Source organism: Mirounga leonina, unplaced genomic scaffold, assembly GCF_011800145.1.
Source record: "Mirounga leonina isolate KUSES-001 unplaced genomic scaffold, KU_Mleo_1.0 Mir_177, whole genome shotgun sequence".
In the NCBI taxonomy this organism is placed as follows: Eukaryota; Metazoa; Chordata; class Mammalia; order Carnivora; family Phocidae; genus Mirounga; species Mirounga leonina.
In genome coordinates, this window is record NW_023270459.1 from 3,063,650 (window position 1) to 3,090,488 (window position 26,839).

At 39.9% G+C, this 26,839-nt stretch overlaps 1 protein-coding gene across 8 annotated transcripts in view; it reads right to left on the minus strand.

Annotated features, from left to right (window-relative positions):
• Positions 1 to 9,674: 9,674 nt before the first annotated feature.
• The window catches only part of LOC118022797 (zinc finger protein 30 homolog), a 66,788-nt gene continuing 49,623 nt past the window's right edge, over positions 9,675 to 26,839 (minus strand). For 5 of the 8 annotated variants that reach the window (XM_035023614.1, XM_035023613.1, XM_035023615.1 and 2 more), the window contains 3 exons: positions 22,678 to 22,763; positions 20,399 to 20,525; positions 9,680 to 12,361 (listed from right to left, as the gene is read on the minus strand). In XM_035023614.1, coding sequence (XP_034879505.1) covers positions 10,668 to 12,361; positions 20,399 to 20,525; positions 22,678 to 22,763 — 1,907 coding nt within the window. In that variant the 3' untranslated portion in view covers positions 9,680 to 10,667. Of the gene's footprint in view, positions 12,362 to 20,398; positions 20,526 to 22,677; positions 22,764 to 26,839 lie in introns of all 8 variants that reach the window. The other 3 variants (XM_035023617.1, XM_035023611.1, XM_035023621.1) reach the window with 3 other exon arrangements.

Genomic DNA, 26,839 nt, shown 5'->3' on the forward strand with positions numbered 1-26,839 from the left:
GAAAAAGCAACAAAAATTATAAACATATGGGTACATATATTAGATTATCCTCTTTTAACATTTTAAAATATTTGTTGGCTGAAAATGTGGTCTGATACGGTTTTCAAAGTTTGTAAAGATAATGTTTAAAAGAAGTATATCATAAAGGGGAAAGTGTAAAGTAATCTAACAGGTAGTACTGTTTCTATATTCCACTTGAAGTGGTAAATGTTGACAGTAATATAATATTACTAATAAAATATCTGTGCAGATATATATCCAATAAAATGATTACACAGACATACTAAAAAAGATACCAGAAATGTTCAAGTAATCCACAGGCAGGCAAGAAAGGGAAACCAAGGCATAAAAACCAAAAAGTATAAGCAGAAAACAGATGAAAAAATGGCAGACTTAAATTCTAACACATCATTAATTACATTAAATATAAATGACCTAAACATCAGTTAAAAAGAGTTTGGCAAAATGGATAACATATCCCAACCATATACTGTTGACAAAAAAAAAAAAAAAAAAAAAAAATCACTTCAAATGTGATAGAAATAGGTTGAAGTAAAGGGATGGAAAATGGTATACCATTCAAATAATAATCAAGAAAACTAGAGTGACTATATTGATACCAAAGTAGAATTCAGAGCAAAGAAAATTATGGACCAAAAAAGCACATTACATAATGATAAATGGGTCAATCCCAGAAGACAGCAATCCTAAACTTATATATACCAAACAGCACAGCTACAAAATATGTAAAGCAAAAACTGATAGAACAGAAGGATTAAATAGGCAAATCCACAATTATAGTTGATTTAGGACACTTCACCCAACAACAGCAGAATACACATTCTAAGTGCCCACAGAACATACAGCAAGATAGAATACATCCTAGACCTTCTCGTCAAACCTTAACAAGTTTAAAAGAATTGAAATCAGGGGCACTTGGGTGGCTCAATCAGTTAAGCATCTGCCTTCAGCTCAGGTCATGGTCCCAGGGTCCTGGGATTGAGTCCTGCATCAGGCTCCCTGCTCAGGGGAGAGTCTGCTTCTCCCTCTCCCTCTGCTCCTCCCCCCTGCTCATGCTCTCTCTCTCTCAAATAAATAAATAAAATCCTAAAAATAAATAAATAAATAAATGTTTGGTAGAATTCACCTGTGAAGCCATCTGGCCCTGGACTTTGTTGGGAGTTTTTTTATTACTGATTCAATTTATTTGCTAGCTATCAGTCTGTTTGAGTTTCCTATTTCTTCCTGTTTCAGTTTTGGTGGTTTATGTGTTTCTAGGAATTTATCCATTTCTTCCAGGTTGTCCTATTTGTTGGCTTATAATTTTTCATAATATCCTCTTATAATTGTTTGTATTTCTGTGGTGTTTGTTGTTATTTCTCCTCTCTCATTTATGATTTTATTTATTTGGGTCCTTTCTGGTTTTTTTGAAAAGTCTGGGTAGGGGGGTTATCAATTTTATTAATTTTTTCAGAGTCATCTCCCGGTTTTATAAAAAAAAAATTTTTTTTTAGTTTCTATATCATTTATTTCTGCTCTAATCTTTATTTTCCTTCTTCTGCTGGCTTTAGGCTTTATTTGTTCTTTGTCTAGCTCCTTGAGGTGTTAGGTGAGGTCATTTATTTGAGATTTTTTTTTTTCTTGCTTCTTGAGGCAGGCCTGTATTACTATATACTTCCTTCTTAAGACCGCTTTTGTTGTATCCCAGAGGTTTTGGGCCATTGTGTTTCATTTTCATTTATTTCCATGTATTTTTTATTTCTTCTCTGATTTCCTGGTTGACCCATTCATTGTTTGGTAGCATGTTCTTTAACTTCCATGTATTTGTGGTCTTTCCTAATTTTTTCTTGTGGTTTACTTCAGGTTTCATAGCAAGGTGATCAGACAATATGCATGGTGTGATCTCAACCTTTTTGTATTTGTTGAGGCCTTATTTGTGGTCTAGTATGTGATCTATTCTGGAGAATGTCCCATGTGCACTCAAAAAGAATGAGTATTCTGTTGCTTTAGGATGAAATGTTCTGAATATATCTGATAAGTCCATCTGGCCTAGTGTGTCATTCAAAAACATTGTTTCCTTGTTGATTTTCTGCTTGGATGATCTGTCCATTGCTGTAAGTGGGGTGTTAAGTGGGGTGCTTCAGGGAGTGTCTCTGGCATGTGCTGCATGCACTCTGCTGCTGTGTTTTGGCTGCTCTATTCTTCAGGCCAGCCATCTGCAGAGGCTCTGCTTGCCTGCAGTGAGCAGTGTTTGGACCTTGGCCAAACTGTGGCGAGTTTTACCTATGTGTGCTCTGGTCTACCTGTTAAATGAGACCTGATGCTACTTCCACTAGAACTGAAGCCTTGCAGAACTCTCTGGTCAGGAGACATGGTGTGTGTGTGTGGGGGCGGGGGGGTGCGGTTCTGCTGGTGTTCTGGGGAACAGACCTGTTGCACTGGGACTGAGGCACACTTGCCCAAGAATGGCAGTACTGGCCAAGTATGGGGGGGGGGGGGGACTTGGTGTAAGCAGGTTAGTCAGCCAGTGTTGGCACTGTGCTGTTTACTAGAAGCGGTTCTGTGCTTATGCTGAGCAGTGGGGAAGAGAAATGGTGGTAGGCAGCTTCTTTGTCCCTGGAGAGGGGTCTCCATGCTTGCTGTTCTCAGAGAAGCACTCCCAGAAGGGTGAATAATCTCCCCACTGTGCATCCCAGGCATTTTTCAGGTCGCACTGTCTCTCAGGGTTGTTTGCCTGCCTTCTCTCCAGAAGCAGAGCAGTGCCCCTTGGGTCTATCCCAGCCAAGCCTGCTGACTTTTAAAACTCCAAACTTTAGGAACGTGGTGTAGGCAGGGGTTGTGCTGGTCTTCAGGGGGAGGGTCTCACTGCACTGGGTCAGACTCAGGTTTCACCAAGAAGGGCAGTTGCACCAGAGTGCAGGGGCATGGGACTTGGAGCAAACAGACTAGGCAGCCAGTGACAGGGCCAAGCTGCCCTGGTCAGGTGGCTCTGTGTTTTTGCTGAGGAGCAAGGGAAGGAAATGTCACCTTCCAGCTCTTTAGTCCCCAGAGAGGTGTCTCTGTGAATGCCACCTCTCACAGATGGAGTCTAAGAGCAAACAATTCCCTTTCCTCCCTCCAGGGCGCCTTAGACATGCCTCAGATCATGTCATCCGCACCCACGTTGTTTGCCTGCCTTTTCTCCAGGAGTAGGGCTGCGCCCTCAGGTCTCTAACCCAGACAAGCCCGCTGACCTTTAAAACTCCAGTCTTCAAGCCCCGCTGGTTGAAGTCCACTTCAAAACTCACAAAAATCAGCTCCTCTCATTTTCCCAGCCAATGGCTTTCGGGAAGTGTTCTCCTTGTGTATTGCCCTGTGTGCTCCTCTCTCTTTCACCTTTCTCTCTGACCAGGGCTCCCTCCCCTCTGCAGCACCCATGATCCATTTCTCCCCCAAACCACGATCTCCGCACTTCCTACCTTCCTCAATGTCGCCTCTTCTCTCCCATTTGGAGTTTATTCTGTCAGTCCTCAGGTTGATTTCGTCAGTATTCAGAATGATTTGATAGTTATCTAGTTGTGTTCGAAGGATGAGATGAGTCTAGAGTCCTCCTACTATGCCACCATCTTATCTCCCTCTTCATTTTTGAATTTTCATTGTGAATTCTTTGAATTCTTCTTTGACCCATTGGTTAAAAGCAGGTTGTTTAGTTTCCACATATTTGTTAATTTCCCAAATTTCCTTCTATTATTCATTTCTAATATAATTCCATTATGACTGGAGAATAACAGAAGATCTTCAAAGAAGGAAACAGAAGATTTAAACAACACCATAAACCAAGCAGGCTTAACAGACATATATAGAAAACTCCAACCAGCAACAGCAAAATACGCATTTTTCTCAAGTGTAAATGGAATCTTCTCCAGGACAAAGCATATTTTAGGTTAGAAAACAAGTCTTAGTAAATATAAGAGGATTTATGTCATACAAAGAATATTCTCCAGTCATAACGGAAATTTGATATTTGAACCTAAAATGTATCTCTTGTATCCAATATATAGTTGAATCATATTTTTAAATTCTCTGCCAACCTCCATCTTTATCTGGGAAACTGTATGTACTCTTTCTTTCCCCAGGAAAAAGTAAGCAGCTATTATTTTTGCCTACTCCCTCTGTGCTGACCTACAAAGGGAGGGTTGTGGCATTTATCAGTTGAAACCATTGTCTCCGTTCTCCCACAGGTGGATAGACTGTGCTAGACCCATTAAAATTAAGTAAATCCCAGTTTGTTGGGCAGCCATGGCAGCATTGGGTTGTTGGACACACAGATCAACTCTTTTTTTCCCCATGGGGAAGCTGAGGGCTGGGATTTTTCATCTGTTTGCTCTGTGCTGAATAGAGTTAAGGTCTACCAGCCAACCCACCATCTCCATTTCTACCCAGTGACTAGATTTTACTGAACCTGTCAAAACTCCACAGCTGGCAAGACCAAAATCAGTGTTGGAGCTTCTTCAGGAAATTTGAGGTTCAGGATAGGTAAACCATCCCCTTTCCTCCCCTGCATGAAGCTGGTAGCCAGTGTCCCTCACTGATCATATGGTGTTGCACCATATACCAGGACTCTGGTGGGAAGGATCCCATATATCCCTGAGTTTTGATGAGTCTGGCTTTGCATTCTCCCTGGGTGCAGAAGCCTTTCACTTAGTTTCTGGATTTCTCACAAAGGGAATTTTTCCAAGAATTACTGAATCAGTGTGTTGGTGAGGGAAAAAGGGTCCAGGACAACCAACTCTACCATCTTGCTGACACCTCATTTACATATATCTTATCCTGCTTTATATTTGCCCACAGGTTACTAAGCCTCTTTTCTTTCAGTCTTTTTCTACCTGTGCTTCATTTTTCCAGGTATGTTTTCAAGTTCACTGAATTTTTCCTTCCTCTGTGTTTAATCTCCAATAAAATTTTCTTCTCAGATATTTTTCTTTTCTAGAAGGTCCATTTTATATCCTCCATATCTGTCCTCATTATGTTGTAGTTTTTAAAAATTCTTAAGCATATTGAGCATAACAGCCGTTGTAATTTTATACTGATAGCATTTCTCCTGCCATTTCAGTTGGCCAACTGATTGATTTTTTTTCTGGTTTTGTGTTACTTTTTCCCCCCTTCTTTATATAGATACTGGACATTGTGAAATTTACATTTTTGAATGGTGGCTATTGTTACATTTCTTTTAGTGTGTATTTCTTTTAGTGTGTTGAGCTTTGCTCTGTAGGCAGCTAGGTTACTTGCTTGATTCTTTTGAAACTTTAAAAAAGCAGCTTAGGACAGGTCTAAAGTGCTTTAGAGATAGTTGACCTCTACTCTTACCATGTGACTCTTCTGGGCTATCTACCAAATGGTATGGGTGATCATCTGGGTCAGAATTAGAATATCTCTGCCCTGTGTCAGCTCTGGGCGTTTTACAACTTGCAGCTCCCTGATTACACTTTGCCCAGTCTTGTAGAATCACACCCTACGCATGTACTACTTAATATTAGGAAAGACTGAAGAGGACCTTTCACACATTTCTGAAATTCTCTGCACAGCTTCCTTTTTTCTGGAACTGCTCTGCAACTTCCAGACACATCAATCTCTTTGATCTCCATCTTCTCAACACAGTCAGACCAACATGCTCTGTTTGGGATAACTTTTCTCATTATTAGAATGTGTCTTCAGGTAGAAAGTTGGTGTGATCACAGTGCTCACCTCATTTGTATTTCTTTCGTTGGGGATAACAGTCCTTGTTTAAACTTTTTATTCCATCATGGCTCCAAAGGAAGTCCTTATTTTTTGCGCCTGGTGATGGTATGGGGAATGAGCACTCTCATACATTAATTAGGAGAATGTAAACTCTTTCAAAATTTGGCCTAATCTATTAAAATTTAAAATGTACACATAATTTGACTTAGTCTAATCTGTAGGACTATATTCTGTAGAAATAAAAACACAAATGTGCAAGAATAAGCATATAAGGACATTTATTGCAGTGGTTTGCAGCAACAGAGAAATAACCTGAATACTCAGTTTGGGGGGCGGATAGGGAGGATATATCATGGCATTGCTGTTACTATGTTCATGTTTTGTTCTGTAGGCATTTTGAAAAAAGTCAGAAAAGCAAGTGTATGAGACATACCAATAAAATGCAATGAGCAGATGTCTTTTAAATCCTGACTCAAATAAACCAACTATAATCATTAATATCTGAAAAATTACTAGATATTAAGTCCTTATCTGTTCAAGATACATACTGAAATATGTAGAGGGGAAATGCTAAAATATCCTGGTTTGGCTTTAAAATATCCCAGCCAAAAATATTTGGAAGATTAACAAGAAAGGTAAAATAGGAGTGATTATTAAAAATATGTAATACTGTATGTTATCTATACTGGATTTAAAATTAAAAAATAAAAAATATGTGACAGGTATATGGCTGTTCATTTTACTATCCTATTTTTGTTATATGCCTGAAATGTTCTACAATAAAAAGTTAAAACAAGATAAAACAAGTTACAGTGGACAGTTATCCCATTAAAACATAATTTTTTTTTAGACTCAAAGGTGGACCATATTTGAGAACAGAGGGAAACATCACAAGATAAAAACCAAAGTTTTGACAGTAGATGGGCGGGAGGTAGTGAACGTGATTCTTTTTAATTTGCACTATTTCTTTGGCATGGGGTAAACTTTGTTATGTAACTATGTAAGAGGAACGTAATGACCTTTGAAAAGAATTATATGCATGTACGGGAAATAAAGCTTAATTTTGAATGGGCGTGATGGTATCAATATATCTTAAAGTAGCAACTAAAGCAGTGTAGCAGCCACTTCTGTTTGTCTTTATTAATTCTTTGATTAGTGTACATTCCTATCCCCTCACCATTACCTCAATAGGGAAATTCTAAGTTTCAAACAATTTATGAAACAAATAAAAAGTACTGAGATAATTAACATTCATTCAAGTTTCACATTAAACAACCTCGTAACAACAGCATAAAGAACAAAAATCTAACTAAATCAATCTAGATCGAGAGACTAGGGAAAGGGTTGTGAAAACTTGAGCTAGAGGAACTCTTCCTGTATAGTGTACTAATTGTAGAACAGGAAAGTGCTACAGCACCCACCAAATTTAATTAACTGCCATAATGCCCTAAATTTCCTCTTATAATTATTCCTTTTGGTCAGCAATGGATTTCTCAAAGTGTGTTCATAATCCAAAGATAGTAAGTATTGTGGAAGAGAAAGGATTCATGGTTAGGACTGGTAAACAATGGGTTAAACAATTGTAATATTTTCTTTATTGCAGGTCTTCTCACAACCTTTTAATTTGGCTTGTTCAAAGTGGAATTCATTGGCCAGTAAGGGAATTTGGTTATACACTGCAGTATGCAATGAGACAGGCCCCTCTTCTCCAGTGGTATTTGGAGATTATATTTTGGGAGATTTTGGTTCTGGGTATTTTCTGCCAATATGCAAATATGTTACATGCCAGATGTATATCAATGACTTAAGATCAATGTAGCAAATAACATTTTACTTACATTTCATTATTTACATTTTCTTTAAATTCAGTGTGGTAATCATGCCATAGTTTGTCCAATCTGAGCAGGGAATGCATGACTGCATTAACATCACAGTGTTACTTTAATGATTCAGGGAAGTTCTAATGGTTCTCAATCATTTTTTTTTTTTTTGCACTTTTAAAAATGGCGGATTAGCATTTGGATTATAATTTGAGAGAGAGCGCATGTGTGCATGGGGGGGTGTTGAGGGGGGGAAGGCAGGGAGGGGCAGAGGGAGAGAGAGAGAGAGAGAGAATCCCAAGCAGGCTCCATGCTCAGCACAGAGGCTTATGCAGGGCTCAATCTCACCACTCCAAGATCATGACCTGAGCCGAAATCAAGACTCAGATCCGACTGAGCCACCGAGGGGCTCCTGGATTATAATTTTGTAATATAAATGTAAAACCAGTGTTTTTCAGAGTGGGGATAATGAACAGTATTAAGTTGTGAAGACAATGGAGTAGGCTGTAGTGTTTATTACAGACACTGTAATAGAAAACAGCAAGGTGCGGGGCACCTGGGTGGCTCAGTCGTTAAGCATCTGCCTTAGGCTCAGGTCATGATCCCAGGTCCTGGGATCGAGCCCCGCATCGGGCTCCCTGCTCCGCGGGGAGTCTGCTTCTCCCTCTCCTTCTCCCCCTGCTTGTGTTCCCTCTCTCGCTGTCTCTCTCTCTGTAAATAAAATCTTAAAAAAAAAAAAAAAAAAAAAGACGGGCGCCTGGGTGGCTCAGTCGTTAAGCGTCTGCCTTTGGCTCAGGTCATGATCCCAGGGTCCTGGGATCGAGCCCCACATCGGGCTCCCTGCTCAGCAGGAAGCCTGCTTCTCCTTCTCCCTCTCCCACTCCCCCGCTTGTGTTCCTGCTCTCGTTAACTCTCTGTCAAATAAATAAATAAAATCTTTAAAAAAAAAAAAAAGAAAAGAAAACAGCAAGGTGCATCACATATAGAAAATGTAAGTTATTGTTTTGGGAACTTCTGTTTCAATTGTTCTATCAATGGTTTTTATTTTACTTTTATTATTATTATTTTATTTTCTTGTTATTTGTGTCCATTATGTACTAATGCATTTCATTATTTATATCATAGTATCTGTTTCTTGAAGTGTAGAAGGAAAACATAATCCATACTTTATATTTAAAATCACTGCAAGCAGGGGCGCCTGGGTTGATCAGTGGGTGAGGCATCTGCCTTTGGCTCAGATCATGATCTCACGTCCTGGGATGGAGCCCCATGTCGGGCTCCCTGCTCAGCAAGGAGTCTGCTTCTCCCTCTTCTCCCCCTCCCCCTGCTCATGCGCTCTCTCTCTCTCTCAAATAAATAAATAAAATCTTTTTAAAAAATAAAATGATTGCATGCACAATCATCTGCTAATTATTTACTTATTTACTGGATTTTAAATGTTTAAATTATTCTGAAATCTGAGAGAAATCAAGTAGGTGGTTTAAGTTGAATTTAAACCTAATCAAGACATTTGAATGGGCTGGAAACATATTATCATTTTTCCCATTTAAAATAATGCAATGTAGACTCTGAGATTTGGGCATCTGAAAATATACTACTCAACATATTATCAGGAATGGATTAGATACAGATAACGAGAAAAAGCTGTAGTTGGTAAATTTTGATTTCTCACTTAAGATGGTAATAATTTACATAGTTTTTCTTTTTTTTTTTAGATTTTATTTATTTATTTTTTTAAAATTATTTATTTATTTGACAGAGAGAGACACAGTGAGAGAGGGAACACAAGCGAGGGAGTGGGAGAGGGAGAAGCAGGCTTCCTGCGGAGCAGGGAGCCCAACATGGGGCTTGATCCCAGGACCCTGGGATCATGACCTGAGCCGAAGGCAGACGCTTAACGACTGAGCCACCCAGGCGCCCCAAGATTTTATTTATTTATTTGACAGAGAGAGACACAGCGAGAGAGGGAACACAAGTAGGGGTAGTGGGAGAGGGAGAGGCTTCCCGCAGAGCAGGGAGCCTGATGCGGGGCTCGATCCCAGGACCCTGGGACCATGACCTGAGCCAAAGGCAGACGCTTAACGACTGAGCCACCCAGGTGCCCCCATAGTTTTTCTTCTTTAGTAGTTTTTTTTCTTTTAATGGAGCTACTTGGCTATCATTTTGTTGATATATTATTTTTCCCTTAAAGTAGTAATTAGAAAATGTGGAATAACAACTTCTGCTTTTGGAATTTGCTTTAGAAAAATCACCTCTCCTTGATTTTATAAAAAAGCTCTATAACTCTAAAGGAATTTCTTCTATAATTTGTTTGCAGTATGAATTATCTGGTGCAGCAAAATTTATGAGCTCTAAAATGGAGAGCTTCCTGCCCTTATTATATTCTAAAGCTTCTGTTATAGAATAAATTATCTGGTGTTCAAAAAGGGATAGATGGTAAAAACAAAACAAAAAAGGGGGCCCCTGGGTGGCTCAGTCGGTTAAGCATCTGCCTTTGGCTCAGGTCATGATCCCGGGGTCTTGGGATTGAGCCCATCGGGCTCCCCATTCAGCTACACCCCCCATTCACCTGTGCGCATGTGCTCTCTCTCTCAAATAAATAAAATCTAAAACAAAAACAAAAAAGGGAATAGATGGTAATAAAATGCTTACATCTTACTGTACTCAAAAATATTCTTACCATTTGACTTCTCTAATAACATATAATAATGATGATAGAAGCGATAATAACAGATACTGAGTATCCGATACTGTCCAAAGGGAGTTGCATCATCATTTATAATTTAATCAATGTGATATCATTACATTATTTTACACAAAGAAACTGAGGCAAAGAGAGGTTAAGTAACTTCTCCAATTTCACAGGAAATGGTGAAATAGAGATGGTGCTCAATAAAGGATATACTCCAGCATTCCATTCCAAGGTTACAGAGATTCTTAAAAATGTATAATGGGTTCCAGAAGTTATTTCTGCATTCATTAATACAGGCTTTCTAAAAATGAGTTGATTTTGAGCACAAACAAAAGGATGTCCTAAATTCATTACGAACATAATATGGGTTCTCTAACATTCCAGAGGTGATGAAGACATTAAAGCCTTTCTTATATTAAATCATATTCAAGGCTTTTTCAATTATGAAGCCTCATGTGTTGAGCAAGTTGTGAATGACGTCTAAAGTCTTTACCACATTGAACACACATATAAGGTTTCTCACCAGTATGGATCCTTTGATGTAGAGTAAGTTCTGAGCCACGACTAAAGGCCTTCCCACATTCCTTACATTCATAGGGTTTCTCACCGGAATGAGTTCTTAGATGTTCAGTAAGATGTGAGCCACGAATAAAGGCCTTCCCACATTGCTTACATTCATAGGGTTTTTCACCTCTATGAATTCTCTGGTGTTCACTAAGTTGTGAGCCATAAATAAAAGCCTTGTCACATTCCTTACATTTGTAGGGTTTCTCACCTGTATGAATTCTCTGGTGATATGTAAGTTGTGTGGCACGAAAAAAGGTCTTCCCACATTCCTTACATTCATAATGCTTCTCACCATGAATTTTCTCATGTTGAGTAAGATATGCACCACGAATAAAAGCCTTTCCACACTCCTTACATTCAAAGGGTTTCTCACCTGTATGAATTCTCTGATGTTCACTAAGTTGTTTGCCACAAATAAAGGCCTTCTCACATTCTTTACATTTGTAGGGTTTTTCACCTGTATGAATTCTCTGATGTTGAGTAAGATTAGAATTAGAAATAAAGGCTTTCCCACAGTCTTTGCATTTATAGGGTCTCTCACCTGTATGAACTCTCAGATGGTAAGTTAGTTGTGAGCCACGAAAAAAGGCCTTCCCACATTCTTTACATTCATAGGGTTTTTCACCTGTATGGATTCTCTGATGTTCATTAAGTTGGGAGGCACATAAAAAGGCCTTCCCACATTCTTTACATCTGTAAGGCTTTTCACCAGTATGAACTCTTTGATGATAAGTAAGGTGTGAACCAAGAATAAAGGCCTTTCCACATTCCTTACACTCATAGGGTTTCTCACCACTATGAATTCTCTGATGGTAAGTGAGTTGAGAGCCAAGGATAAAGGACTTCCCACATTCCTTACATTCATAGGGTTTTTTACCACTATGAATTCTCTGATGTAGAGTATACTGTGAACAATAACTAAAGGCTTTTCCACATTTCTCACATTCATATGGTTTCTCTCCTGTATGAACTCTCTGATGTTCAGTGAGCTGTGAACCGCGAATAAAAGCCTTCCCACATGCCTTACACTGGTAAGGTTTTTCATTAGTATGAATTTTCTGATGTTGAATCAGATCAGAACTACGGCCAAAAGCCTTCCCACATTCCATACACTCATAAGGCTTTCCACCATTCTGAATCCTCTGATGTTGAATATAGGCTGGCTTTTTGCTGAAGGTCTTCCTATGTTTCTTAACTTCAGAGTGTTTTTCTTTATTATGGCTTTTCTCATGTTGAGTAAGGCATGACAGGTAGTTGAAAGCTTGTTCACATTTCTTACATTTGTACAATTTTTCCTTGGTAGGATTTATCTGATGAAGAATAGGTGACACAGAATGGCTTTGAGTGGCCTTTTCTCCACAGGTTATTTTCATGTGCATGTAAAGTCCTTCCTGACCTTCCTGTTGACCCTCAAACTTTCCTTTGCCCTCCATCGTATCTCTAAGACCATTGTAATCAAGGTTATGACTGATAGGTTTCCTCATACTCTCCCATTGCAGTGATTCCATTTCATAAGCTCCCTTTTCTGGAGATGACTTTTTAGTCTCACAACTGGATTCCAAGTCTGGAAGATAACAAGAAAGCAAATTCCTGCTGCTTCTGTTTACAAGGAGAAATGAAACTTCTGAAGTAAAAATGGTAGAAAAAGTAAAAATTCTTATAAGAACAGAATGGCTTAAACAGTGCTGAAATATTTTGTGCAATTAAAATAAAAGGCACAAGGAGAAAACATAGAATAAGGGGAGTTTATAGGGAGGAAAGTAATTAGAGAAACAGTTTAAGTGTGTGGTTCTTAAACTTTGGAGTGGATTAGAATCCAACCAAGGAAGCTTATAAAATAACAGCAAAAACCATCCCCTGGAAACATTCGATCAAATGTCTGGGTACATATCCAATCTATGAACAAGTCCTATTACCTCTCCTATTAAAGTTTATCAACTATCTGACCATATCTACTACTATCGCCCTAGGCCAAACCACCTGTCTCTCACTGTAATAGCCTCTTGACTGGTCTCTGTTCTTTGAACTTGGCCCCTACCCTTTGTTCTTCACACAGAAGCCAGAAGAATTCTTTAAAACTGTAATTCAGGGGTGCCTGGGTGGCTCAGTCGTTAAGCGTCTGCCTTCGGTTCAGGTCATGGTCTCAGGGTCCTGGGATTGAGCCCTGCATCGGGCTGCCTGCTCAGTGGGAGGCCTGCTTCTTCCTCTCCCACTGCCCCTGCTTGTGTTCCTGCTCTCACTATCTCTCTCTCTGTCAAATGAATAAATAAAAAAAAAAATCTTAAAAAAAAAATAAAAAAATTAAACTGTAATTCAGGTGCACCTGGGGGGCTCAGTCATTAAGTGTCTGCCTTTGGCTCAGGTCATGATCCCGGGGGTCCTGGGATCCAGCCCCACGTTGGGCTCCCTGCTCAGTGGGAAGCCTGCTTCTCCCTCTCCCACTCCCCCTGCTTGTGTTCCCTCTCTTGCTGTCTCTCTCTGTCAAATAAATAAATAAAATCTTTAAAAAAATGTAATTCATATCACATTACTCCCCTGCAAAAATCTTCTAAGAGTTTACCATCTCAGAATAATACCCAAAGTCCTTACTTATTAGGGCCCACAAGACCTTACTCTACATGCGTTTGCCCTTCTCTGATGTCATCTCTTACCACTCCTAATTATTCATTCTGTTCTCACCACAATGGCTTCCTTGCTGTTCAAAAATGCCAAGCATGTGCCTCTGTGTTTACCTTTTGGAATGCTCTTTCTCCAGATATCTGCTCTCTCACTTCAGTTTTCTGCTCAAATGTCACATTATCAAAACACCCAATATGGAATTGCACCTATATTACATTTATTACTAATGGATATACTATTTTTAAAGTTCCTTGTCTGTCTCCCCCATGCTTAATCAAAGCAATGACTTTGCTTCATTCTCTGCTTTATTTTTAGTGCCTAGAACCATTGCTTGCATATTGATGCTCAATATTTGTCAACAACTTTAAAAATGCAAATTTTCCTTCATTTATCAATCTCCCCAGATGCTTCTGGTATAGAAAAAAATTTGAAAATACAGCTTAAAACCTTTCAATGGTTTACCCCTTCTACTTCAAATAAAATCCAAATTCCTGTTCACGGACTAAAAGCCCCTGCATGATCCATTCCTTGATTACCTTTCTGACCTTATTTTGAACCATTACTATCTTCAGAAACAATGCTCTAACCTTACTGGCTTTATTTAAGTTCCTGGAACATATCAAATTCTTTCCCATTTCGGACTCTCACATGCTGTTCCATCTGCGAGAAATGCTCTCTGCCTGGCCAATTCTTTTTTGTCTGAAATGTCCTAACTTAAATGGCAGCTGCTCAGAAAGACTATCCCGGAAAACTCTAATTGAGTCTGTGCTTTATCTTAATCTCTATACTTGTTTCAATTTTTCCAATTCTAGAATTATATTTCATTTGTTTATGTTGGTCTTCCTACTCCTCAAGCTTTACAAGTGTAGAAAAAATATGCCTGTTTATATTCCCCAGAACATAGAAAGCATACACAATATTTTCTTTTTCCCTTTATACATTTTTTCAGGTCTTCCTTCCCAGTACATTCCACTCAAGGCCAAATGTTTTATTTCCCAGAAAAGCATCTCTAAAATATTCTAGAAAGAATGACAAGTTTACACAGTAAAGAAAGTTTTAAGTTATTCTGAACAAAGATGAATAGGTATAACTTTTAATGTAGAAGAACACTATCCAATATGACTGGAGCATGATGCACAGTCTCTTAACAGCACTGCACATAGGCTGTAGAATATAAAAGAGGATGATATTAAGAAAGAAAATCAACACAAATCAGCAAAACCAAATGTAAACAGTCTTTAGAAATGAATCAGAGGGGCTCCTGGGTGGTACAGTCGGTTAAACATCTGACTCTTGATTTCAGCTCAGGTCATGATCTCAGGGTTGTGAGACTGAGCCCCCCATCGGGCTCTGCGCTGGGCGTGGACCCTGTTTAAGATTCTCTCTCTCACCCTCTCTTTGCCCCTCCCCTCTCTAAAAATTTTTTAAAAAAAGAAATGAGTCAGAAATCCAAGGAAAACATGCTTTTGCTGAAAAGCAGAAAGAAATTGTAAACAAAAACAAAAACAAAAAATCCCACACAGCTCAGTTTAACGTCAACTCATGTCAGCAAAATTTACTGGGATGAGATATTTGGCTTTTACTTTGTTTTTGAAAGAGAAGCACAATATGGTTTACAAAACACTAGGAAAGAACCCAACTGGAATATGGTGATTAAGGGAACAGTGTAAGGGATCAAATAAATCCAGTTTAGACCCAACTGCTCTCCATGTTATAATAACATGATTAAATTGTTATTTTTGTTGTCATTAAATTAATGGAAGAAAAAATGAGAAAACTGAAAAAGAGGTAATGGCTGAAGATGACAAAATGGAGTCTGAAAAGCAGAAGTCATTTGGGGAGACCTCTTTCATTCTTGCACCCCTCAACTCCTGCTGAACTGATCTACTAAATTGCTCTTGAATCTGATTCTTATCCCCAATGGCACTAGCAACACTGTGAGAAAGCCCAAAGCACCTCTTGTTTGAACCTCTTGTTTGAACAATAACCTACTCAGTCATGTCCTGAGACCCTTTCTTCTAATCTCCATCTGGCAGTCAAGAATGATATATTAAATATGTAAATTGCATTGTTTCACTGTCCTACTTAAGATTCTTCATTAGCTTGCAAATGCTTTGGGGACAAAATTCAAAGATAAGAAATACATATTATATTATGATCAAATACACAAACATAAAACAAATAGGTCATGAAATTATCTTTGCTACATGGGATGCATTTTGATTTTTTAAAAAAATGTTCTCTTCTGGGGGCGCCTGGGTGGCTCATTCGTTAAGCGTCTGCCTTCAGCTCAGGTCGTGATCCCAGGGTCCTGGGATCGAGCGCCGCATCGGGCTCCCTGCTCGGCGGGAAGCCTGCTTCTCCCTCTCCCACTCCCCCTGCTTGTGTTCCCTCTCTCGCTGTGTCTATCTCTGTCAAATAAATAAATAAAATATTAAAAAAAATTTTTTTTTCCTCTTCTGTTATTTTCTTTAAGAAACAAAACCAAACCAAAATATTTTTAAAAATGCTGCTCATAACCCACAAGTCATTTTTTTTTCCACAAGTCATTTTTTAAAGATTTATTTATTTATTTTAGAGAGGGAGAAAAGGCACGTGTGCCAAGTGGGAGGAGGGGCAGAGGAAGAGGGAGAGAATCCTCAAGCAGACTCCCCACTGAACGCGGATCCCGATGATGTGGCTCCATCCCAGGACCTCAAGATCATGACCAGAGCCAAAATCAAGAGTCAGATGCTTAACCAACTGAGCCACCCAAGCACCTCTACCAAGTCATTTTTATAACCCCTAGAAGGTTCTTCCTGGCCTAGACCCTGCCAGACTCTTCCAAACTCACACCTGGCATCTGTCCCTCACTAGGCTCCAGCTATAAGGGCCTTCTTTGAATACCTCATATTACACCAAGCTCCATCCTCCTATGGCCTTCAGTACACTGTTGCCTCTGCCAGGAATGCTCCTTCCCTCTACCCTCAGCCTCCCTACCTGCTTTACATCCTTTCAGGGCTCACCTGAAACTTCACGTCCCTTTGCTATTCCTGAAAAGCTGTCCCCAATCCCAGACTCCAACAATGCTGCACCTGTAATTCTCTCTTATATTAAGACAGCCACTCCACCTACTACAGCCTACAAGAGAAGCCCCCAGAGCTTTGGATGTTGGTAAGACCTCCATATCCTGCTATTAATGCTGCCTTCTCCCAGGAAGGCTTGACTTCCATCAGCTCTTAGTCCAACAATGCCACTACCCTTAGGTTATAATAGGAAGAAGTACTCATCTTCCCCAGAGAAACTACTCCAGGACCAATCCTGGAATTGGGATACCTGGGTATCCCAGTACTCCTGGAAAGCCCTGGTTTCCTGCGTCCTTGTTCAACATTAAGACTCTCATCCTATTCTGAGTCTAGACATCTTTTATTGTGACACAGTATTCTCTTGCACGCTAATCAGCAGGCCTTCAGGAACTCACAGTATACTTTCTGCAAATACTCTGCAACCTCAGCCTCCTTCCTTTCTGTGTGTTCTCTTCACCTCTTGTTCTGTTTGCAACCTTGAGCACACTGCTTCCTCTGAAGCACTATTTTCCTCCACCTCATTCCACCTACCTTCCCCCCACAGTAGACATAATAGACCTTGTTATTTCCAATTATGGCAAGACCCTCAAAATCTCAATTTCGAGTAACCATCCTTTCTGATCACTAACACCCATATTTCCTGATCACTTACTCTTGTACCATCTCTCCAATATTTATCTCCATCTTAAAGACTCCTTTGAAATAAAAACAAAACAACCTCTCCTTTGATTCTACGGTTCACCCTGCAGCTCCTATTCATTTACTGTACTCCTTCCTGGTAAAACTTCTCAAAAGAGATGTCTGTTATTTCCTTTCAATAATTTTCCCCCCTTTCTCTCCCACCCTCAGAACTTAACATTTTTGTCATATTTCCTTCTAGGCTTTTTTCCTTGCACTTTTATGCAGTTGAAATAGTACTACATATACAAACTTGAATCATACTTCTTTGTCCTAATTATCATAGCACTATTATTAAAAACTTCTAATACATTTTAAAACTCTATTTGTACTTTTGAGAATTCCTCAAATGGGCCCTCAGTACTGCCTGGTGAGTTAAGTCACTGTCCCACAACAGTTTTTATTGTTGGCTTATTTATTCTTTTTTTTTTTTTTTTAAGATTTTATTTATTTATTTGAGACAGAGAGAATGAGAGAGAGCACATGAGAGGGGGGAGGGCCAGAGGGAGAAGCAGACTCCCTGCCGAGCAGGGAGCCTGATGCGGGACTCGATCCAGGGACTCCAGGATCATGACCTGAGCCGAAGGCAGTCGCTCAACCAACTGAGCCACCCAGGCGCCCCTATTCTCTTTTTAATCCTCTACAATCAGGTTGTCATTCCTCTCATTTCCAAACCTACTCTGTCTGGGTCACCAGTACCCTTTGTCTTGCCAAATCCAATAGCCAGGTCTCATCCTTCATCCTCCTTGACCTCATAGCAGCATCTCTCACAGTTAACCGCTCCCTCCTTGTGTTTGTCATTAGCTTCCAGTCCTCTGCATTCCTGACTGCATCCTAAATCATAGGTTACTTAAGTAACTCCTGAATTTCCTTTGCTGGATCATTTTCCTTTTCCTAGCTAAGTGCTGGAATGCCCCATGGTTTAGACCCTGGACTTCACCTTGACTTCCATCTAGATCAATTCCCTCCATGATCTCATCTAACCCCATAATCCAGAGATTACCCTCATATTTATTCCTCAGTCCTGACTACCATCCTGCAGGCTTTTAAATGCTTATCTAACTTCTCTATTAAGGATATTTAATGGCCATCTCAAATGCATTACTCTTGACTTCCTTCTGCAAGCTTCCAAATTCTGATGCCTCTTTCTATTTCTAATCCTTCAGCAAATCCTGTCAATTTTACCCTCAAATATAACCAGACTATAACACATTCTCATCACCTTCACATATTAAACCCCATTCCAAGCCACTATTATCTCTAATGTGGAATCCTGAACTAGTCCTCTAACTGATCTTCCTGCTTTCATTCTTATCCTCATTCTACACAAGCACCCAGAGTGATCTTTAAACAAAGATCCCCTACTCACCTGCACAAAACCTCCAAGGCTTCTTATGCTTAGAATAAAATCTCATTCCTTGCAATGGCCTATGTGGCCTTATACGACCTGTTCTCTGCCTATTTCTCTGACTTCATCATTAATTTCCACTTTCACTCTCCTCGTTCTAACCACACAACCTTCCTGCCGATCCTCAAATAAGTGAAGTTCAGTTTCCTCAGGACCTTTGCACTTCTGTTCCATCTGCCTAAACACACACTTTTTTTTTTTTTTTTTGGCATGGCTAATTTCATTTAGGCCTCAGTTCAAAATTAGCTCCTCTGGGAGATCATCCCTGATTATCCTAATCTAAGAACACAGCAAGCTCTCAACAAACACTTGCTGGCTGGAGATACCAACTCAATTAAAAAAGAAATAAGAGAATTATCTCTGGAAGAAACCAAAGGTAGTTTCTTCATTAAAACTAAAGGGGAAAATGAGAGAGGAAGAGTGGTAAATGTGAGGTGGAAGGGAAGTTCCTTTGGGAACTCATATTGATATCACCTTCCTGCTGAGACCTTAGACTTCCTTCCACAGGCATTTGAAGAGAGAGCTTCACACAAACATCTCAAAGGGCTGCCATGTCACAGACCAGCTGTATTATCAACAAGAGCTGCTCTTATGTGATTGGCTCTTTATTCACCTGAGCTCCTTCTTCTTGTCATGGCTCTCATCACCATCCAGGGGTCCTTCCCTTGCTCCAATAAAGAAAATACATCTGGTTTAGGGATCGAACATCCAGCTTAAAAGAAATGGGATATGATCATGGTACGGGAGTCCCAGATTCAAATCCAGTCCATTGGTCACCAAAGAGAGACACTGAAGGAAGTGACAGAGGAAAATGTGAAGGTCTGAAGGATGAGAAATAAGAAAGCATACACAGTGAAGCTGTCTACTTCTGTTATCTAGGATGCAAGGGGAAGTTATTCAAATAATAAATGTGTCTTAAAGCTATCAGTGGAAGAGAGGAAGAGAAGGGACAAAAGCAGGGAAGGAAGGTGTCTTGTTTTGCAGAACCAACAGTTCCAGCCAAGGAGACACCTAAGTAGGTGTTTTACCTGATAGCCCCTTGCTAAGTGCGTCTAGCCCAGTAGCCCCTGATGTGAGTCAGGTTGAGCTGGAAGGGAGCTGAGGACCTGCACAGAAGCTCCCCTGAGCTGACCTGAAGTTACCTTTAGCTCACTGTAATACTGAGATGTACTACATGTTGGCTAATTGAATTTAAATTTTAAAAAATACTACTAAGGGGGTGCCTGGGTGGCTCAGTCGTTAAGCGTCTGCCTTCGGCTCAGGTCATGATCCCAGGGTCCTGGGATCGAGCCCCGCATCGGGCTCCCTGCTCCACAGGAAGCCTGCTTCTCCCTCTCCCACTCCCCCTGCTTGTGTTCCCTCTTGCTGTCTCTCTCTCTGTCAAATAAATAAATAAAATCTTAAAAAAAAAATACTACTAAGATCTCTTCCTATGAGTAGAGTTTTGTGCCATTTTTTGAACATACAATGTACACACTGGCACGTTGAAATGCTCGACATGTGCAACTGGACCAGAAGTGCCCATATGAGCTCCCTGCCCCTGCACCCTGCATAAAAACTTCCTATACTAACCCCACAGGGAGACAGTGCTTTCAGAACGATCTCCTGGTTTCCTTACTTGTAACAAGTAATAAAAAGTTCTTTACTTTCAACATTTCCTTGGATTGTGTGCAATTTGCTGCACAACAAGCAGTGAACTATTCGAGTTCAGTTACACTTCTATCTCCAAAAAACTCAAACCTTTCCTTAGGGAATAAAAACCAGAAAATCATAATGACACAGGCAGAAAATATGGGAGACAAGTTCTGAGTATTGTAGGAGATGATCTTACCCAGGGAGATCAGGTTGCTGTAGTTCTCCAACATCACATCCCTGTACAAGTCCCTCTGAGTGGAGTTAAGGCATTCCCACTCCTCCTGAGAGAAGTCGATGGCCACATCCTTGAAAGTCACCAACCACTGAAACAAGTCCATTTATTATTGGTGAAAATATGACAATGACTTTGAGGTAAAAAGAGGAGGGCATGAAGGAAGGGGATGACACAGTAAATAGGTCATGGCTGAACACCTTGTAACATTAAAGGAAATTAGGTGCCTGAACTATAGTGTCAACATGATCCATGATCACTCCTATTGCTAGAGAGGAAGATAAAATTTCCTATGTAAAATAGGATAATTCTATTATCCAGAAAAATCCAGGAATACAAAAGGCCAGATGAATGTAGCTCTCTAATTAAATGAAATGGTATACGCAGTCACACAGAATATTAAGCTTTCAAATTCTCAAAAAACAATAATTCTCAATAAATATGAGTTCTTTCCTTCTCTTCTCCCCTTGAAGAAAAATGTAAACAAATTTAGTGACATGTTTCCAAATAATTTTTAATAAATCTCTAGGCTAAACATAGAATTTGGGGCGGGTGCCTGGGTGGCTCAGTCAGTTAAGCTCAAGTCATGATCCCAGGGTCCTGGGATCGAGCCCTTCTATGGCGTTCCCCGCTTGGCAGGGAGTCTGCTTGGGATTCTCTCTCTCCCTCTCCTTCTGCCCCTCCTCCCACTCACACACACACACACACACACACACTCTCTCTCTAAACAAATAAATAAATAAATAAAATCTTTTTTAAAAAAAGAATATTTTGAAGATTCAAATTCTTCAAGTCACAATATTATGTCACAGAATATAATTGATATTTCCATTTTATGGATGAAATGATCTGCTTATTTGGGAGTATTTCAATTAAGTTCTCTAATGTCTTTGAGCCCTAAGAATCTACAGTTTTCAAGAGAGTAGGCATTTGGCAGATTTTATTTCTACCTCCTTTTGTGCAAGCTGATGGGTGCCAATCTAGGTGCTATAGGAATCACAGACACATTCTGGCCAACTCCAAGGTAAACCTGACTGCTGATCATCCTCTCATTGGTTCCTGGGCAAGAAGGTTGTGGTACATGGAGTAACAGCCCCGCAAGGATGTCCACATCTGAATCCCTGAACCTTTGAATATGTAACCTTATATGACAAATGTAGATGTGATTAGGATCTTTAGATGGATAGATTATCCTGGATTATCAGGTTGGGCCCAATGTAACCATAAGGGTATTTTAAGTAACAGAGGCAGACAGAAGAGTCAGAGAAGGAGATGTGATAATGAAAGCAGAAGTCAGAATGATGATCGCTGGCTCTGAAAATGGAAGGGAGCCATGAGCCAAGGAATGTGGGCAGCCTACAGCAGCTGGAAAAATGCAAGCAAACAGATTCTCCTCTAGAACCTCCAGAAGAACACAGACCTACCAACACCTTGATTTTAGCCTGTAAAACCAATTTCAGACTTTGACCTCCAGAAGTATAGATAATAAACTTCGGTTGTTTTAAGTTACTAAGTTTGTAATAATTTGTTACAACATCAACAGGAAACTATACAAGAGGCAAGATCTCTTCCTTCTCAGACTTTAGTTCCCCACCCAATCTTTTTTTTTTTTTTTTAAAGATTTTATTTATTTGAGAGCGAGAATGAGAGACAGCATGAGAGGGAGGAGGGTCAGAGGGAGAAGCAGACTCCCTGCCTAGCAGGGAGCCCGATGCGGGACTCGATCCTGGGACTCCAGGATCATACCTGAGCGGAAGGCAGTCGCTTAACCAACTGAGCCACCCAGGCGCCCTCCCCACCCAATCTTAAAAGCCTCACAGAAAATGTCATCACACACTGAGACTTGGAACATCCAGCAGAAATGCTGTCACTTCCAAGTGGGAAACCTAGGTTTGTAGAGATCAGTTTGTTATGGGTCCCCTGTAACTACCTCACCAAACCATTATACTAATACTGCTCTTAAGGGGAGACATTTCTGCTTCCTTAGGGCTCCTGGCAGAAGACTGTGCATATAAAATATGTAGAATGAGCTGGAAAAAACACCTAAACACTGTCTGGTGAGGGGAAAAGCATTTAGAGAATGGAGCTCTTTGCTAGGATCAGTCACTGGAATGGGGAAAATTGGGGAGCAGTTCCCTTAGGCAACTAAGGCAGGCAGGAAATTTGGGGATAAATAAATCTGGTGTTCACATCACACAACAAATGATTGTGCTCGAAGGAGGAAAAATGAAATAGCAACTCACATGGGGCATGTTTTTTAGAACTGTCAGGACTGATCGGTTTTCTGGGTTCTTCTCCTGGAGATGTGCAGAGTCCAAAGAAGGCAGAGCTAGAGATGGAAAAAGAAGCCATGAGGTCAGGATTGCCTCAGAGCCCACAGAATAAGCACCTTGGAACTACTTTTATATCACCTCTTTGAGGGAGTTTGGAAAAATCTTAGCCTTTCTTCAAATCCATTGGAATACAGCTGTGGCAGAAGGAATTCATGCCAGATTTTTCCTTAATCCCCATGATCCTTAACAGGACCTCAGAGGGTGCTAGTTTTCCAGGGTATCTCACACTTTTAGTATAGGGGCATACCTAGGAAGCCCTGGGGAGCACAGCTTCCCCAGGTATCCCTCCCCAACACATACATACAAGTATGAAGTGAGATGCTTTGCTCTCACAGCTTAAGGGGTCAATCCCATAAGGCTGCTCCTAACTCCAGAAGCCAAACTGAAATCCCTGGCCATCAGTACTTCTGACCAACCAGCTATAAACTGGGGGCTCCCACAATCTCCTCCTAAGTTTTATACTTTGTTAGGATGGCTCACATAACTCAGGAAGGTACTCTGCTTACATTTATGAATTTATTATAAAGGATACAACTCTGGAACAGCCAAATGGAAAAGATGCATAGGACAAGGTATTGGCAGGGGGAATGCTTGGGGCTTTCCATGCCCTCTCTGGGAATGCCAACTTCACAACAGCTCAATGTGTTCACCAACCCAGAAGCTCATTGAATCTCCTAGTGCAAGAGTTTGTATGGCCCTTAACCTCCGGTGTCACCCACCCTTTTCCTGGAGGTCAGTGGATGGGTTGGAAAGTTCCAATCCTCTAATCACTTAGTCTTTCTGGTAACCCCAACTCCATTCTGAGACTATCTAGGGGCCCACCCTAGCCACTTCATCAGCATAAATTCAGGGGCTTGTTATGAAAAATGAAAGACACTCCTATCACTCAGAAAATTCCAAGGGGGTTAGGAGCTCTGTGCCAAGAAAGGGGGATAAAAACCAAATATATTATTATATCACAAATACTACTGCAAAATGTGACATACCAGCAAACAAAAATCCAACAGCATGTTAAAAAAAAAAATCATAATTAAGTGGGACTTTCTCTGTAATAAAAAGATGGTTTGATATTAGAATGTCCACTTATATAATCCACGATATTAATCGTTGTAAGGAAGAAAATCATACTATCTTCATAAATGCCAAAAAAATTTCATAAAATTTACCATCCATTCCTGATAAGAACACAAGAAATAGGAATTGATGACTATTTTAATGATGGTCGGGAAAACTGACATGAATGGAGCCATTTTAAAATGAAGCTAGATGGACCACTCCAGAGAAACTGCCTTATGCCTCTCCGTTTGAACTGGGTCAAAACCTGTAGACTGGGAAAACAGCAACTGTTTCAGGCAACTGCTTGAAATGTCAGCAGGAGAACAGATCCTGATATAAGACTGACGGGAGTTGTGGACTTTCTGAAGAAATAATCAGTAGTCAATCAGTGTATAACCAAGAGTAGTTCAGCTTTTTTTTTTTTTCTCTTAACTCATGTTAAAAAAAAAAAAAAAAATCCTTGCTTTTACTCTACAAGTGGGACACTATTTGGTTTCTATCTGAATCTGCACTCCCTGAATTGAAATTTTTTTATCCTAATAAATGCTCATTTGCCTCTCATGGCAGCACTCTATTTCCAGGTTTACAGTAGAAACAAGGAAAGAATACCCACTACTCTATCACTTATCATTGTATTAGCTATATTAGTCAATATAAAAAGGCAAGAGAAATCAACAAGAGCAACAAGAATAACAAAAGAATAGGCAAACTCCCTCTATGAGATATGACAGCATGCCTAAAAACCCCATGAGTGCAATGAAAGAAAAAAAAAAACAACTTAGTAAATTAGCAGGATATAAAATTGGCATGAAAAGAAATGACCTTTATATATAAAACAATAATCACATAGAAAATATAATAAAGAAAAGCCACAAAAAGGATGAAATACCTAGGCCCAAGTTTGACAAGAAATGTATAAAACCTGCAAGAAAAACTTGAAATACTCCTGAAAGACCTAAAAATAGATTTGAACAAATGGTTAGAACAGCATTTCTCAACATCTTTTTCCATCACTGCCCCTCTGAAGAGCCACTTTATTTATTTATTTTTAAAGATTTTATTTATTTCTTTGACAGAGAGAGACACAGGGAGAGAGGGAACACAAGCAGGGGGAGTGGGAGAGGGAGAAGCAGACTCCCCGCTGAGCAGGGAGCCCGATGTGGGGCTCGATCCCAGGACCCTGAGATCATGACCTGAGCTGAAGGCAGGCGCTTAATGACTGAGCCACCCAGGCGCCCCTGAAGAACCATTTTAGACACTTTTTTTTCCTAACTGTCCCCCTCTACCATGAAATTTTAATAGGACAGATATACTATAGTATATGCATTTATGTAAGTATATAATATAAAGTGTAATCAAATTTTTAACATATCATTCAAAACCATTCTTTTCTAGAAAAAAGTAAAACAACTAAAAAATTAATTTCTTAAAAATTATTTTTAGTGAACTTAGCTTTTACTAGATAGAAGAAACTTTTAACTAGTTGATCTTCATTCTCATACTGTCAACATTTTAACTTCTCAGCATTTGATGTAATTGATGGGTTTCACAATGTTAAACTTTACCCAAGATCTATGATCCTGAAAAATAGCCACGATGAGAGATACCCCCTCAATCTTTATGGACTAGGACACAGCTGAATGAAATCAATCTCCCTTCCCCATATAACTTAGATAAGACTGGAAGATGACCCCTCCCCCCCCCTTTTTAACAAACAAGGCCAGGCAGAGCCTCCAAATGGCCATTCTTTGTCTCATAAATGACTAGATGAGCTGTTCGACCCCACTGACTAATCTGGACAAAATGCGTGATAACTTCACTTGACCAAACTTTAGTCAGACTTCTCTCCTTCTTCCAGGCCCTTGAACTTTGGCCTACCCTGTATTCTGTGCCAGCATAGGAATACAAACAACCCTCTTAACAATGACTCAAGCCGCTCCCCAGCTGACTGCAGAGAACACAATCTACACAACTGACCACCCACTCATCCCACGCTGCCACATCCACTTCTTTCTGGCCTTGTTTACCCTCCTTATAAAAGAAAATTCTTTTCTGCCTGACCTTTTAAATGCCTGCAGGTCTTATGGATGGAATGTTCTCCCAATTACAAGTCTTCCTTCCCTCACTGCAGTGATCCTTTGGATAAAGTCATTCCTTGGCTAAGTCCAAATTTGTCTCTTATGAGACATGTTGAATAACTTTATAGAATAATAAAACATTCTTTTTATTTAATCCTCAAATACCAAGTCAAACACAGAAACATGATCAAACATAAACAACATCCACATGGCAGCCATGCAAGGCCACCTCTTGCGATACAACTTCAAGATTGAGCAATCATTTGAGAGAAAGGTCTCCATTTACAGCCACCTATTTGCCACAGGAGCACTGATCTTTTTTGGTAGCATTTACCTTGCATACATATATCTTCTGTGACCTCAGTGTCAGTGCTGTTCATGTGATACCCAAGAAATGCCAGTGAGAGAGTAAATAATGAGGAATAAGATTTTGTTGGCTAAACTGAGTTTTGGAGAGTCACAAACCATTACTGTATCTAAGATTTCTTCACTCCACCCCTGCCCAACACCAATTTTCAACCCCTGGAAGGCAGGATCACCCTTATTGAGAATACATGGGCTAAACCAATATATTATAATGAGGTTAATTCTCTGAACATGGATAGGATATTTGATATATAAATTAAAATATAAGTTAAATATGATCCCAATAAAAATACTAACAAGTATGGTGGTAGACACAAATTTAAATTCATTTTTTTTAAAGATTTTATTTATTTGACAGAGAGAGACACAGCGAGAGAGGGAACACAAGCAGGGGGAGTAGGAGAGGGAGAAGTCGACTTCCCGCCGAGCAGGGAGCACGATGTGGGGCTCGATCCCAGGACTCTGGGATCATGACCCGAGCAGAAGACAGACGCTTAACGACTGAGCCACCCAGGCACCCCCAAATTTAAATTCATTAAGCAAGAAAATTAAAGAATAGCCAGAAAATGCCT